The 14,722-nt window shown below is 55.6% G+C and overlaps 2 protein-coding genes across 3 annotated transcripts in view; both read left to right on the top strand.

Moving 5' to 3' along the window:
- The window catches only part of pklr (pyruvate kinase L/R), an 11,975-nt gene extending 9,016 nt beyond the window's left edge, over positions 1 to 2,959 (top strand). For both annotated transcript variants that reach the window (XM_066721173.1, XM_066721172.1), the window contains exons 4-11: positions 118 to 249; positions 346 to 532; positions 752 to 1,022; positions 1,099 to 1,249; positions 1,453 to 1,605; positions 1,741 to 1,907; positions 2,026 to 2,207; positions 2,402 to 2,959. In XM_066721173.1, the coding sequence (XP_066577270.1) occupies positions 118 to 249; positions 346 to 532; positions 752 to 1,022; positions 1,099 to 1,249; positions 1,453 to 1,605; positions 1,741 to 1,907; positions 2,026 to 2,207; positions 2,402 to 2,508 (1,350 nt within the window). In that variant the 3' untranslated portion in view covers positions 2,509 to 2,959. The remainder of the gene's footprint in view (positions 1 to 117; positions 250 to 345; positions 533 to 751; positions 1,023 to 1,098; positions 1,250 to 1,452; positions 1,606 to 1,740; positions 1,908 to 2,025; positions 2,208 to 2,401) is intronic.
- A 2,106-nt stretch (positions 2,960 to 5,065) lies between these two features.
- Positions 5,066 to 12,757, top strand: LOC136767347 (potassium/sodium hyperpolarization-activated cyclic nucleotide-gated channel 1). Its single transcript, XM_066721116.1, has 8 exons — positions 5,066 to 5,379; positions 5,656 to 6,085; positions 6,262 to 6,423; positions 7,088 to 7,306; positions 7,899 to 8,045; positions 8,161 to 8,401; positions 9,389 to 9,553; positions 9,805 to 12,757. The coding sequence occupies exons 1-8, from the start codon at positions 5,105 to 5,107 to the stop codon at positions 12,681 to 12,683; spliced, it is 4,518 nt and encodes a 1,505-aa protein (XP_066577213.1). The 5' UTR covers positions 5,066 to 5,104; the 3' UTR covers positions 12,684 to 12,757.
- The last annotated feature ends 1,965 nt before the right edge of the window (positions 12,758 to 14,722 follow it).

The following is a 14,722-nucleotide window of genomic DNA, read 5'->3' as shown; positions in this document are numbered from 1 at the left end:
CGAGAAACTAGAAACTGCAGTTCCACACTTTGTACACTAGGAGGACGCAAATCACAGGGCTCAGCTTGATCAGCTCTGGGGTTGTGTGTCTGATTGTGTCTCTCTGTCTGTCTGCAGTATCACGCAGAGACCATCCGAAATATCCGCGAAGCTGCAGAGACGCTCACCTCTGACCCGCTGTATTATCGACCGGTGGCCATCGCCCTGGACACCAAGGGGCCAGAGATCAGGACCGGGCTGGTCAGAGGGGTGAGTGGACACTGGACTGGACAAGGTAATACACTGGACCACAGTGGTCAGTGTGTAATGACGATATCTTGACTGTGTGTGTGTGTGTGTGTGTAGGAAGCCCAGGGGGAAGTGGTGCTCCAGCGGGGGGCCCATGTGCGGGTGTCCACAGCGCCGGACCACCGAGACTCCACGGACAGCAGCCTGATCTGGGTGGACTACGAGAGGCTCCCGTGCGTGCTCCAGCCTGGGGGCACGATCTACGTTGACGACGGACTGATTGCCCTGAGGGTGCTGGAGATAGGTGATGCTGGACACACTGGAAACTATATTGACATGACACTGTTTGACGTGACAGCTCCTCTTCCCCTATCTGTGTCTCTCTCTCTCAAATTCAAATTCCAAAATCGAATTAATTGGTTAGTTGGTTCCATTAATTAGTTAATTAGTTAAAAATTCTAACTCTCTCTCAAAGACTGTCTTTCCATGAGTTTCCCTGACACTCTCTCTCTCTCTCTCTCAGGGCCGGACTGGGTGGTGACGGAGGTGGACAGTGGGGGGGTGCTGGGCAGCAGGAAGGGGGTCAACCTGCCGGGGGCCGAGCTGGACCTGCCAGCCGTGTCTGAGCGCGACCTGGCGGACCTGTCCTTCGGGGTGGCACAGGGGGTGGACATGGTTTTCGCCTCCTTCGTCCAGAGGGCCGCGGATGTGCGGGCAATCAGAGAAGCGCTGGGGGACAGTGGCTGCCACATCAAGGTGGTCAGCAAGGTGGAGAACCATCAGGGGGTCAAGAGGTCAGTGCCGGGAGGGCCAGGGGGTCAGTGTGTCAGTCAGTCAGTCAGTGTGTCAGTCAGTCTCTCTCTCTCTCAGGTTTGAGGAGATCCTGGCAGAGAGTGATGGCATCATGGTCGCTCGTGGTGACCTGGGCATCGAGATCCCGGCACAGAAGGTGTTCATCGCACAGAAGATGATGATTGGACGCTGCAACAGCGCCGGGAAACCCGTCATCTGCGCCACACAGGTGCCTCTGACACGCTGACACTGCCACACACGGACACGCGGACAAGCTGACACTCTCACACAGTCACACACTGACACTCTCACAGAGTCACACACTGACACACTGACACATTCCCACACACGCTGACACAGTCACACACTGAGTATTCTGATATTGTCTCTGTGTGTCTCCGTGTGTGCCTTGGTGTGCTCTTGGCGTGTCAGATGCTGGAGAGCATGGTGTCCCGGCCACGGCCCACACGGGCAGAGGGCAGCGACGTCGCCAACGCTGTGCTGGACGGGGCCGACTGCGTCATGCTGTCCGGCGAGACGGCCAAGGGACTGTATCCCACTGAGGCCGTCAGCATCATGCACTCGGTCAGTCTGTGCCTCTGTGTCTTTGTGTCTGTCCCTCTGTCCATTTGTCTGCATTCGTCTGTCTGTCTGTCTGTTTCCCTCAGCCTGTCTGTCTGTCTGTCTGTCTCTCAGGCTGTCTGTCTGTCTGTCTGTCAGGTGTGTCGGGAGGCAGAGGCGGCCATTTTCCACCAGCAGCTGTTTGAGGAGCTGAGGCGGCTGACCCCCCTGACCTCTGACCCCACAGAGGTCACTGCCATTGGGGCCGTGGAGGCGTCCTTCAAATGCTGTGCCGGAGCCATCATCGTCCTCACCTCTTCTGGACGGTACTGACACACTGTCACCCTGACACTTTGACACTCTGATACACTGACACTCTTAAACACTGACAGACTGACACCATCTCTCTCTCTCTCTCTCTCTCTCTCTCTCACTCTCTCTCAGGTCGGCCCAGTTGCTGTCCCGGTACCGCCCTCGGGCCCCGATCCTTGCGGTGACCCGTAGTGCAGCTGTGGCCCGGCAGAGCCACCTCCTCCGGGGGGTGTTCCCAGCGCTGTACCGCGCCGCACCGGCCGCCGTGTGGGCCGACGACCTGGACCTGCGTGTCACCTTTGCCATGGACATCGGTCAGTGCCCTGCGGGGGTCGGGGGTCAAGGGGTGGAGATTATGTCAGGGTCGGGACTGGGGGCCTGGGGGGTCATTGGGGGTCAGGCAAGGGTTGTGATTGAGGCCTGTACTGCCCAGTACATACAGTATGTGTGTTTTATCTTTCCCTCTCACTCTCCCTCCCTTTCTCTCTCTCTCTCTCTCTACACACAGGGAAGGCGCGTGGGTTCTTCAAGTCAGGTGACATGGTGATTGTGGTGACGGGCTGGAGGCCAGGCTCTGGCTACACCAACATCATGAGAGCAGTTAATGTGCCATAGACACATATACACACACACAGACACACTGTACACACACACTGAGATGCACTGACACACTGTACACACACACAGATGCACTGACACAATGTATACACACACTGACACACTATACACACACACTGACACGCACTGCACACATGCACTGACACACACTGTACACATGCACTGACACGCACTGTACACACACACACTGACACACAGTGGCATGTACTTACACTGTGCCATAGATACACTGACTGACTGACTGACTGACACAATTACTGACACACGGACTGATACACTGACTGACTGGCTGACTGATGTGCACATACTTATCCACCTGTCTGATACTGCAGGACATCGTATGCGCCTCACAGTGATGTGTAATCTGTGATGTCATTATTACTCTCGATTCTGTACTGTAACCGTCTGTGTGTAGAGCTGTCGGCAATAAACACAACGGGAGCACAAACTCTAGCCTCTTATGTGTGTGTATGTGTCTGTGTGCTTGTGTGTGTGTGTGTGTGTGTGTGTGTGTGTGTGTCTAGTACAGGTGAGTGTAGGGAGATTAATATAGAGGGGGGTGGGGAGATTATTAGTAATCTCAAATTCTGACCCTTCTCTTCCAAAACAGATTATTATGATGAGTGTTGACGGGATTATTACTCTTCTGTCCCTCTCTCTCTCTCTCTCTCTCTCTCTCTCTCTCAATTCAATCCCAACAAGCTTTATTGGCACGCCTACGTTATAGCATTGTTGCCAAGGCGTTGACATACAGGGCGATGGGGAACCCTATATATACAGTATAGACTCGTCGGGGTGCACATAGGCGCCGATGACGTCAGCATCCCAGACCTGTCAGGGTCTCCCCCCCTCCTCCCCGGCACGAGGCCCCGGGATCCGGATGCAGCTGCCATGGCAACAGGGAGCTTAGAGGGGGGGGTTGCGCACCTCAGCGGCGCGAGCGATCAGCGCAGATCTGCAGATGCGACGGCGCGTCGGACAGACACACGCAGCATCAGCACCACCATCACTGCTGCTCTTATTGCACATGCACTAGGACTATCCGTGACCGTTGCGACAGAAAGATAGAGAGAAGGAGAGAGAGAGAGAGAGAGAGAGAGAGAGAGAGAGAGAGAGAGAGAGAGAGAGAGAGAGAGAGAGAGAGAGAGAGAGAGAGGAGAGGGAGAGGGAGGGAGAGAGGGAGAGCCAAGGGCGGCGGAGAAAGGACACCGCGTCTTTAAGATATATGTGAGGATGCGCATGCGACTCGTCTGTATGGCGGCCTGTGTGTAAATATAACTATAAGCACCATTCTGTGTGTCATCTTGTATGAAGGGCAAAGACGCGTACGCGTGGGAGTGGATCCGTGGAGCTGAGGGTGCAGAGCAGAGGGAGGGAGAGAGAGAGAGAGAGAGAGAGAACAGATCGCGGAGGAGAAGGGATAGGGGGGGGGGAATAATCTGTGCACATCTTTGGGTGAATTTAAAGACACGCGGCGCCAGTCAATCATCTGTCAATTAAGGGAACAGCGCAATTAACGGAACCACCGCCTGCGATCGCACTGAGGTTGGACGTACATGATACAGGCCGGGAGGACTTGACCGGCGTCTGTGTGTGTGTGTGTGTGTGTGTGTGTGTGTGTGTGCGTGTGTGTGTGTGTGTTAGACAGAGACCCGTCCCTCTGCGCTGCGTCGGGGTGGCAGTGGATGCGATTCTATCGTCTCGGTGCCGGTCCTTCCGTGGCCTTCCTCCCCACCTCCACTGCCACTGGCCACCGGATATTTCTGATTCCCGTGGCTCCCGGGCTGTTCTCCGGGAGGATGCCGGCTGGAGGAGCTCCGTGGGCGCCTGCAGAAAGGGTGGAGAGTCGGGGCGGCCGGAGCAAGAGGACGGGCGAGCTCCAAGGACAGAGGGAAGGAGAAACTAGGAAGTGATCTCCGTGGTGTGGGGGGGGGCGGAAAAAAGAGACAGAGCAAAATCACAGCACAGCGAGGGAGACATGCTCCTGAGAGAGAGGGAGAGGGAGAAACCGGGGTTTGGACTGTCGGGAACTACTTTCTGTGAGAGGCTTTGGCACCTGTCAGTGAGTGTGTCGGTCAGTGAGTGTGTCAGGCAGTCAGTGTGTCAGTCAATCAGTCAGTGTGTCAGCCAGTAGATCACTCTGCCACTGCACAGCAACCATATACATACATATATTCTAACAAAGCACAACTCTATTCCTCAGTAGAGTTGGTAGGAACTTGTTTAGTTTATCTATTTGTGTGTTGTCTTGGTAGTTTTGATTTGTTCTCTCACCATGGATGGGAGGGGCAGCATCGACAGTGGCATCTCCGCTCCCCCCCAGCGCCGGGGCAGACCCAGCCTCTCGACGCCCAGGGAGGAAGGGGGCTGTGGGGCAGAGACCGGGACAGGCACTGGGACTGGGACTGGGACTGGGACTGGGACTGGGACAGGGGCAGGGGAGGGAGGCTGGCGTGACATCCCGGTGGCACAGCAGCAAGGGGGACCTAGGGGGTTGCGCGGAGGTGTACGGCACGGGTCACTGGCGGCCGGGGTAGGCAGTGGACTGGGCAGCTCCAGGCCGGTGCTGGACTCTGACTCCTCAGGCGGGGGAATGGGAATGGGAATGGGAATGGGAGGTGTCGGTTGGGGAAGCATCGGTGGCGCGTGGGCGGCCTCCACCACGGCCGGGACACCGGCCCCCGAGGGGGAGGACTACAGCGTGTCCAACCAGTCCACCTTCATGCAGAGGCAGCTGGCACCCATGCTGCAGCCCGGGGTCAACAAGTTCTCCCTGCGCATGTTCGGCAGCCACAAGGCCGTGGAGCGCGAGCAGGAGAGGGTGAAGTCGGCCGGGGCCTGGATCATCCACCCCTACAGCGACTTCAGGTACAGAGAGTGGGAGGGAGTCGGAGAGGGAGAGGGAGAGGGAGAAGGTAAAGATCAGCTGGGTCTCATTTCCTCTATCTCCCTCTCTCTTCCACTCCCTCTTCCTCTACCTCCCCCTCTTTCTCGCCACCTCTAACTCTCTCTTGCCTTCTCCCTCTCTTTGTCCCCTCTCCCTCTCCCTCTAACTCTCCCTTCTCTTCGCTCCCTCTCCCCCTTTTCCTCTCCCTCTCCCCCTCCCCCTCTTCCTTTCCCTCTCTCCATCTCACTCTCCCTCAGGTTCTACTGGGACCTGGTCATGCTGTTGCTGATGATGGGCAACCTGGTGGTCCTGCCCGTGGGCATCACCTTCTTCCGGGACGAGAACACGCCCCCTTGGGTGGTCTTCAACGTAGCGTCGGACACCTTCTTCCTGGCAGACCTGGTGCTCAACTTCCGCACGGGCATCGTCCGGGCCGACGGCGCCGAGATCATCCTGGACCCAGCGGCCATCCAGCGGCGCTACCTGCGCAGCTGGTTCGCGGTGGACCTGGTGTCGTCCATCCCGGTGGACTACATCTACCTGGCGGTGGACCTGCAGGCGGGCACGGAGGCCGAGCTGTACCGCACAGCACGGGCGCTGCGCATCGTCCGCTTCACCAAGATCCTTAGCCTGCTGCGCCTGCTGCGCCTGTCCCGCCTCATCCGCTACATCCACCAGTGGGAGGAGGTGAGTGTGTGTGTGTGTGAGTGTTTGTGTGTGTAACAGAGTGTGTGTGTGTGTGTGTGAGAGTGAGTGCTGCCTGTCTCTCAGATGCTCCTCCCGCTGATGCTCCGCCCCCGCATTCACACAAACACACAACGGGATGAACAAATGTACTCATGTAAATCCCCCCCTGACCGCAGATCTTCCACATGACCTATGACCTGGCCAGCGCTGTGGTGCGCATCGGGAACCTCATCGGCATGATGCTGCTGCTGTGCCACTGGGATGGCTGCCTGCAGTTCCTGGTGCCCATGCTGCAGGACTTCCCCCCCGACTGCTGGGTCTATATCAACGACATGGTGGTGAGGATACACGGACACACCGAGGGACTGAGGGACACACTGACTGACTGCATGACTGACACACCGACTGACTGACTGACACACCAACTGACTGACACTCTGACTGAGTGACTGACACACTGACTGAGTGATGGACACACTGACTGGGTGACTGACTGACTGAATGTATTTTTTGAAGATTTTTAAAGAGTTTCTTGGCAGACGCTCTTATCCAGGGCCACTTACAGTTTACACACAAATTACAAAAGTGCATTAATACAAATCAATACAAAATTCAAATAAAAAATGCAGTAGTGCAATTAATATAAAACACAAATCCTACATCCCAGTTCATAGAGGTAATCAGTGCAGTGAAGTCCTGGGTATGAGGCCCTGTAGTATATTGCTCGCTCTCTCTCTCTCTCTCTCTCTCTCTCTCTCTCTCTCTCTCTCTCTCTTGCCCTAAAATGCTGACTCACAGCATGGGAGGGTCTCCTCTTTTTTTTGTTGCCAGGGAGATGGTTGCTAGGCAGGTTATGGTGATGCTGGAGTCAGACTCTCCTGAGTCATTCCAATAAAGCTTTCTCAAATTGAATTGCATTGAGAGAGTGAGAACAAACCGAGTCTGTCTCTCCATCACCACCTCCCCTCTCTCTCCTCCCTCACTCCTCCTCTCCTCTCTCAGAATGAGTCGTGGGGCGTGCAGTACTCGTACGCGCTGTTCAAGGCCATGAGCCACATGCTGTGCATCGGGTACGGGGCGCAGGCACCGGAGGGGGCAGCCGACGTGTGGCTCACCATGCTCAGCATGATCGTGGGCGCCACCTGCTACGCCATGTTCATCGGCCACGCCACGGCGCTCATCCAGTCCCTGGACTCCTCACGCCGCCAGTACCAGGAGAAGGTACAGCACCCCACCCCAAACCACACGCCACACTACTAAACCCTACACCACTCCACTTTACTCCACCCCACTCCACCCCACCACACAACACCTCACCCCACCCCACTACACTCCACCCCAACACACTACACCTCACCCCACTACACCTCTCCCCACTACACTACACTACACTCCACCCCACTACACTACTCCCCACTACACTACACCCCACCCCACCTCACCCACTACAGCTCACTACACCCAACTCCACTACATCCCACTTATGATATTGTGTATCATAATTACTGCTCTGTCTGTATACGATGAGTATCTCCTCTCTCTCTTTCTCTCCCTCTCTATCTCAGTAGCCAATCGCATGTACAGTAACATCACTCTCTCTCTCCCCACGTATAATCCCATGATCCGTGTCTCTCTCTGTCTGGGATTAAGAAGATCAAGACAGTTCACAATACTGTCCTGTAATTAATCCTATCATCTGGGTGTAATTCCCTCTCTCCCTCCGTCCTTCCCGCTCCCTCTCCCTCTCCCGCTCTCCCTCTCTCCCTCTCCTTCGGTCTATTAACCCTCTCCCTCCCCCTCTCTCCCTCTGCAGTATAAGCAGGTGGAGCAGTACATGTCCTTCCACAAGCTGCCCCCGGAGGTGCGCCAGCGCATCCACGAGTACTATGAGCATCGCTACCAGGGCAAGATGTTTGACGAGGAGAGCATCCTGGGAGAGCTGAGTGAGCCCCTCAACGAGGTGAGTGTGTGTAAATGAGCGTGCGTGTGTGTGTGAACGAGCGTGTGTGTGTGACAGATTCATAATATCTCATAATAACCGCTTTCCGCCTCCATCTCTCCCCTCTCCCCCACAGGAGATCGTGAACTTCAACTGCCGCAGCCTGGTGGCCAACATGCCCCTGTTTGCCAATGCCGAGCCGGGCTTCGTGACAGCCGTGCTGACGAGGCTGCGCTTTGAGGTGTACCAGCCGGGCGACCTGGTGGTGCGCGAGGGCACGCTGGGCCGCAAGATGTTCTTCATCCAGCACGGGCGCGTCAGCGTGCTCGCCCGCGGCAACAAGGAGACCAAGCTGAGCGACGGCTGCTACTTCGGCGGTGAGGGAGAGAGGGATGGAGGGAGAGAGGGATGGAGGGAGGGAGCAAGAGGGGGAGGGAGAGAGGGAGACTGCCAACTGTCAAGTGTGGGAGAATCTGGTCTGTTTGGACCTGTGTGGGCTGCTGCTCTATGTTTGATTTATATATACAGCTCTGGAAAAAAATAAGAGACCACTGTAATTTTTTCTTAAATCAGCATCTCTAGATGTATGGCAGCCATTCCATTCCATTCATATTTTTATTTGGAATTTGGGAGAAATGTTGTCAGTAGTTTATAGAATAAAACAAAAATGTTAATTTTACCCAAACACAAAAACCAGAGAAACTGATAATTTTGCAGTGATCTCTTATTTTTTTCCAGAGCTGTATACATTTAATTTTTTTCTGCCCGTTAAATGCTGAGAATGACACACTGTTATGAACTGGGCATCTCGCTCTCTCTCTCACACACATCACTCCAGTCACCGCTGGGTAAATCCAGGATTCTCTTAAAACAGGATTGGTGAACCGATTTCATCTTTCGTTCCAATCGATCGTATTGATAGTGGATGAGTGTCATGTCAGTCAAAGATCTTCTGCAGTAACAAGATACTCCACTCCGCCTCAATTCCCGTCACTGTGCGTAACGGATCCTGGTACAGAGAGAGAGAGAGATTCGCATACAGTCTCTCAGAATGACATAATGCATAATGCAAGTCAGCACACTCCAATACACTCTTTGTAATGTTTAAACGTATATTTGAAGTTTTTTCATACATCACATTACCATGTCATGATAGAATGTACTTTTTATTTAAAACTTTCTCGTTAGAGCTGTTCACTTTTTGTGCACAGATAATCCTGCTGGATTCAGAATTTGGATAATTTGGATGATATATAACATTATTAATATTATGATCTACTTGGGGACTGGTACCCAAAGATGTGAATACACACAGATGGGCAGGACTGCACACTGATAAGTGTTGTCCCCTGTCCGGTGCTCAGAGATCTGCCTGCTGACGCGGGGCCGCCGCACAGCCAGTGTGCGCTGTGACACGTACTGCCGCCTGTACTCGCTGTCCGTGGACCACTTCAACGCCGTGCTGGAGGAGCACCCCATGATGCGCCGTGCCTTCGAGACGGTGGCCCTGGACCGGCTGCACCGCATCGGTGAGACTCTGACACACTCACTGACACACTCACTTACAGTGATACACACACTCACACTAACACACACTCACACTGACACACTCTCACTCACACACACACTGACACTCACACTCATTCTCACACACACAGTGACACTAAGAGACAGAGTGTGTGAGTCGGTCAGTGTGTAAAGACGTTTCTCACTCTCTGTGTATCACTCTGTCTCACCCCCTCCCTCCCCCTCTCTCTCTCTCTCTCTCTCTCTCTCTCAGGGAAGAAAAACTCCATCCTGTTGCGCAAAAGCTCCCAGGCCGGCTCCCTGGGAGGGGGCAGCATTGGGAGAGGGGGCGGGCGCTGGGGAGGGAGCGGAGGAGGCGGAGGGGCAGGAGGGGGCGGGACCTCGTACGGGTCATGTGACAGTGTGATCGTACAGCAAATAGTGAAGCATGACAGCCAGGCCGGGGGGCCGGGGGCGGAGCCGGGGGGGGGGGTGTCCCCTCGGCCCCGGCCTGTGATCTGGGCCCCGCTTGTCCATGCCCCCCTGCAGGCTGCTGTGGCGACCACCCACGTGTCCATCAACCTGTCCCCGCAGCAACGGAAGCAGCTGCAGCAGCTACAGGTGCGAGAGACGCAGACGCTGCCCGCCCCCCACACCCCTACCCCTTCCCTGGGGCTGGGGCTGGCCGCCATATTCCTGCCCCCCCAAGCCACCCAGCCTGACACCGCCCGGCCCCCACTGCCACCCCGTGGCCCCCCGCCTCGCCCGGGGTCAACCACCTCCCTGGGGGCATTGGTAGGAGGGGGAGGCGGAGGAATGTCTCCCAAGACCGCTAGCTCTCCTCTCCCACCCCTGTCTCCTTCCCCCTCTCCATCTCCCTCTCCCTCTCCTTGCCCTCAATCCATCCCTGGGAAGCCCCTCCCCCACCCTGCCAGGACCCTCCACTATAGCCTGAGGATGCAGCCTGGGGCAGGGGGGGACACTTCCGCCTCCTCACCCTCGACCTCCTCTTCCTTCTCCCGCCTGCCCTCCCGAGTCCCCGACTGCCCCACCGTCCCCAGGCACAAGGTGGCGCTGGTGAGACTGGGGGGCAGCTCGCAGGCACTGCCAGCTCTGGGCCGCTTCACCCAGGAGGCCCGGCTGCTCTCGGCCTCCCAGCCCTCACTGCCGCTTCGCGGCTGGGGGGCGTCACCGGCCCCGCGGGTGGGAGGGGAACCTGCGCCGGGTGGTCTGGACCGAAGCCGCTCACAGTACCCCCGCCTGACCTCTGGGGGCAGTCTGGCAGGCCCCTTCCTCTCCTCCTCCATGCCCGGGCAGCTGGCGGCAGGGGGCAGTGCTGGGGGCCTGACCACCACACCCACTCACACGTACCCACCCACTTCTACACCCTCTCCCCACTCACAGCCAACTCAACCCCCGTACAGGTCACAGCAGCCAGTACCCCAGACCCAGACCCAGACAGTATCCCAGACCCAACTCAAATCACAACCGGTACTGCAAACTCAACCTCAGCCGAAACCCCAGACCCAGCCAGTGCCCCAGACCTCTGTCACCTCCCCAACAGTAACCCAGCCCAAATCCCAACCAGAACTGCAAGCCCAACCTCAAACTAAACTCCAATCCCAGTCAGTACCCCAGACCCAGTCCAAATCCCAGCCAGTAGCCAAGACCCAGTCCCAGACCCAGTCCAAATCCCAGCCAATTCCCCAGACCCAGTCCCAGTCAGTACCCCAGACTCAACCACAGCCAGTACTCCAGACCCAGACCCAGACCCAATACCAGCCAGTACCCCAGACCCAGTCCAAACCACAGCCAGTTCCAAAGATCCAGACCCACTCCCAGCCAGTATCCCAGACCCATACCCAGTCCCAGCCAGTACCCCAGACCCAGTCAGTACCCCAGATCCAGTCCAAATCCCAGCCAGTACCCCAGACCCATCCCCTGTCCCAGCCAGTACCCCAGACCCAGTCCAAATCACAGTCAGTACTCCAGTCCCAGTCCCAGTCATTACCCCAGACCCAGTCACAGCCAGTACCCCAGACCCAGTCCCAGCCAGTACCCCAGATGCAGACTCAATACCAGCAAGTGCCCCAGACCCAGTCCAAATCACGGTCAGTACCCCAGACCCAGTCCCAGCCAGTACCCCAGACTCAGACCCATCCCCAATCCCAGCCAGTACCCCAGACTCAGACCCATCCCCAGTCCCAGCCAGTACCCCAGACCCAGTCCAAATCACAGCCAGTACCCCAGCCCCAGCCAGTACCCCATACCCAATCCCAGCCAGTACCCCAGACCCAGACCCATCCCCAGTCCCAGCCAGTACCCCAGCTCCAGTCCAAATCACAGCCAGTACCCCAGTCCCAGCCCCAGCCAGTACCCCATACTCAATCCCAGTCAGTACACCATACCCAGTCCAAATCCCAGCCAGTACCCCAGACCCAGTCAAAATCCCAGCCAGTACCCCAGTCCCAGTCCCAGCCAGTACCCCAGACCCAGTCTCAGTCCGAGCCAGTGCACCAGACCCAGTCCAAATCACAGTCAGTACCCCAGACCCAGACCCAACCAATACCCCAGACCCTGCCCAAATCCCAGCCAGTACCCCATACCCAATCCCAGCCAGTACCCCAGACCCAGACCCATCCCCAGTCCCAGCCAGTACCCCAGCTCCAGTCCAAATCACAGCCAGTACCCCAGTCCCAGCCCCAGCCAGTACCCCATACTCAATCCCAGTCAGTACACCATACCCAGTCCAAATCCCAGCCAGTACCCCAGTCCCAGTCCAAATCCCAGCCAGTACCCCAGTCCCAGTCCCAGCCACTACCCCAGACCCAGTCTCAGTCCGAGCCAGTGCACCAGACCCAGTCCAAATCACAGTCAGTACCCCAAACCCAGACCCTGCCCAAAACCCAGCCAGTACCTCAGACCCAGCAAATACCCCAGACCCCGGCAAAATCACAGCCACTACCCCAGTCCCAGTCCAAATCCCAGCCAGTACCCCAGTCCCAGTCCAAATCACACCCAGTTCCCCAGTCCCAACCAGTACCCCAGGCCCAGTCACAACCCACACCCAAGACCCCACCGCAGCCTACACCTGCCGCCCCCTCCTCCTCCAGACGGGGCAGCAGAGACCCCGCACCCCCCCCCAGACGCTAGCTCCCGTAGCCATCTGGGGCGGGGGGGATGCCCCAAGACTGAAACTGCCATCCAACATCTGGACTGCGTCACAGCTGGAGTTCACAGGAGCTTCAGACAGGCCTCACACATATCTGGAATGGGAAAGGGGGAGGACAGTGGCGTAGCATGACTTTTTTGGGGATGGGGGAGCAATTGTTAGAGAAATCCCCATGGCAGCAGCTAGAGCGTCGTGGTGAGTGGGGCACTGATTTTTCCGATCACGGTTGCCCCCACCCATCCACCAAGCCACACCACTGGGCACAGTGCAGCTACTCAAATTTGACCTTCCATCTGAACTTCACACCTTCACACCTGGGCCAGACTGGACTGCAGGGGGTGGGGTTACAATCCAGAACACCTGTCTGGAACTGAATTGACACCTGGGACTGAATTCACATCTTCAAATGAATTCAAACCTGGGCCAGACTGGATTACAGGGGGTGTTACAATCCAGAACACATGCCTGGAACTAAATTGACACCTGGAGCTGAATTGACACCTGGAACTGAATTCATATCTGGAAATGAATTCATACCTGGAACTGAATTCACACCTGGAACTGAATTGACACATGGAACTGAATTTATACCAGGAGCTGAATTGACACCTTGAACTGAATTCAAATCTGGAAATGAATTAACACCTGGAGCAGAATTCACACCTGGAGCTGAATTGACACATGGTACTGAATTCACACCTAGATTGAGACTAAAATCTGGAGTTGACTCCAAACCAGGCCTGGGAGAGGGGGTGTGTCGGCTGTGGATGGAACACAGTCAGATATAGAAAGAACACAGACCCCCAGCACTCTCTGTGTCCCGTCACCAAAGTGTAATAGAAGATAATAATAATAATAATAATAATAATAATAATAATAATAATAATAATAATAATAATAATAATAATAAGCAATCTTCAGTCTGTTGTCTAGGGTTGTGTTTAGTTCAAGCATTTTACAGTTTGTCTTTTTCCCTGTATTACGTGTGTGTTTGTTTGGCTGACATCTGTACTCTCCACAACTGGGACAGCGCTGTGGGGACTGTAGTATAGTATAGTATAGTATAGTATAGTATAGTATAGTATAGTATAGGGCCAGACTTGAGCCAGCATTATCTGACTATAGTGTAGTATAGAATAGTTTAGGGCCAGACTGGAGTCAGCGCTGTATGGACCAATAGTATAGTATAGGGTAAGACTGGAGCCAGCCCTGTGTGGACTATACTATAGTATAGTATAGTATAGTATAGTATAGGGCCAGACTGGAGCCAACTATAGTATAGTACAGCAGTACAGCGCTGGGGCCCGGGTGGGGCAGTGGTCTGCTGGTTGTGGACTCTAAGGGGCACTCTTTCTCACTGTAATTCCCTGTGTGTTAGGGTGTGCTGTCCTGTTCTGTCCTGTGTAGCTTTCTGTCATTTATACCGTGTTGCCTGAACACCAGTTACATTATTTGGACCAAAATAATTCAGTCCCGTTCTGTTCCATTTAGATTCTGTTTTTTTTCTGGATCATTGTTTTTAGCGGACACAGTCGGCCTGGTAAAGCGATGCTGATTGGAGCACACATTTCCTGGTGCCACGTTAGCCATGTCCGGCCCAGTGGTGCAGCGTGGCGGAGACGAGGGACGGAGGGGAGATTTGGGCAGGAGTGAGGGAGCTAGGAGGTCACCAGCTGAGGGGGTCCTGCTGGAATCTCTGTGGCCAGGGGTGGTTGGGGACTCGGTGATTGTTACAGATTATGCCTGGTACTCTGTCTGGTATTCTAGAACCTGTATAGATCCACCTGTGTGTTCCTCTCACCCCTCATGCCAGCTCGGCTGTTACCACCTCTGTGCCCTCATTCGTCTTACTGTCATAGCAGCTGTGCATCTCTCTGTGTGTCCCCTGTGCTGCCCCAGGATCTCGCTGGGTTACTGTGACGCACAACCCCTGGCCTCAGAGACTCATAGTGCCCTACGTGACTGTTCCCTCAGCTGCCACCTGACAGCATCACCTGTGTGTGTGTGCGTACATGCGTGC

The sequence above is a fragment of the Amia ocellicauda genome, chromosome 14 (genome assembly GCF_036373705.1).
Source record: "Amia ocellicauda isolate fAmiCal2 chromosome 14, fAmiCal2.hap1, whole genome shotgun sequence".
Classification (NCBI taxonomy): Eukaryota; Metazoa; Chordata; class Actinopteri; order Amiiformes; family Amiidae; genus Amia; species Amia ocellicauda.
This window is presented reverse-complemented; position numbering and strand designations above follow the sequence as displayed.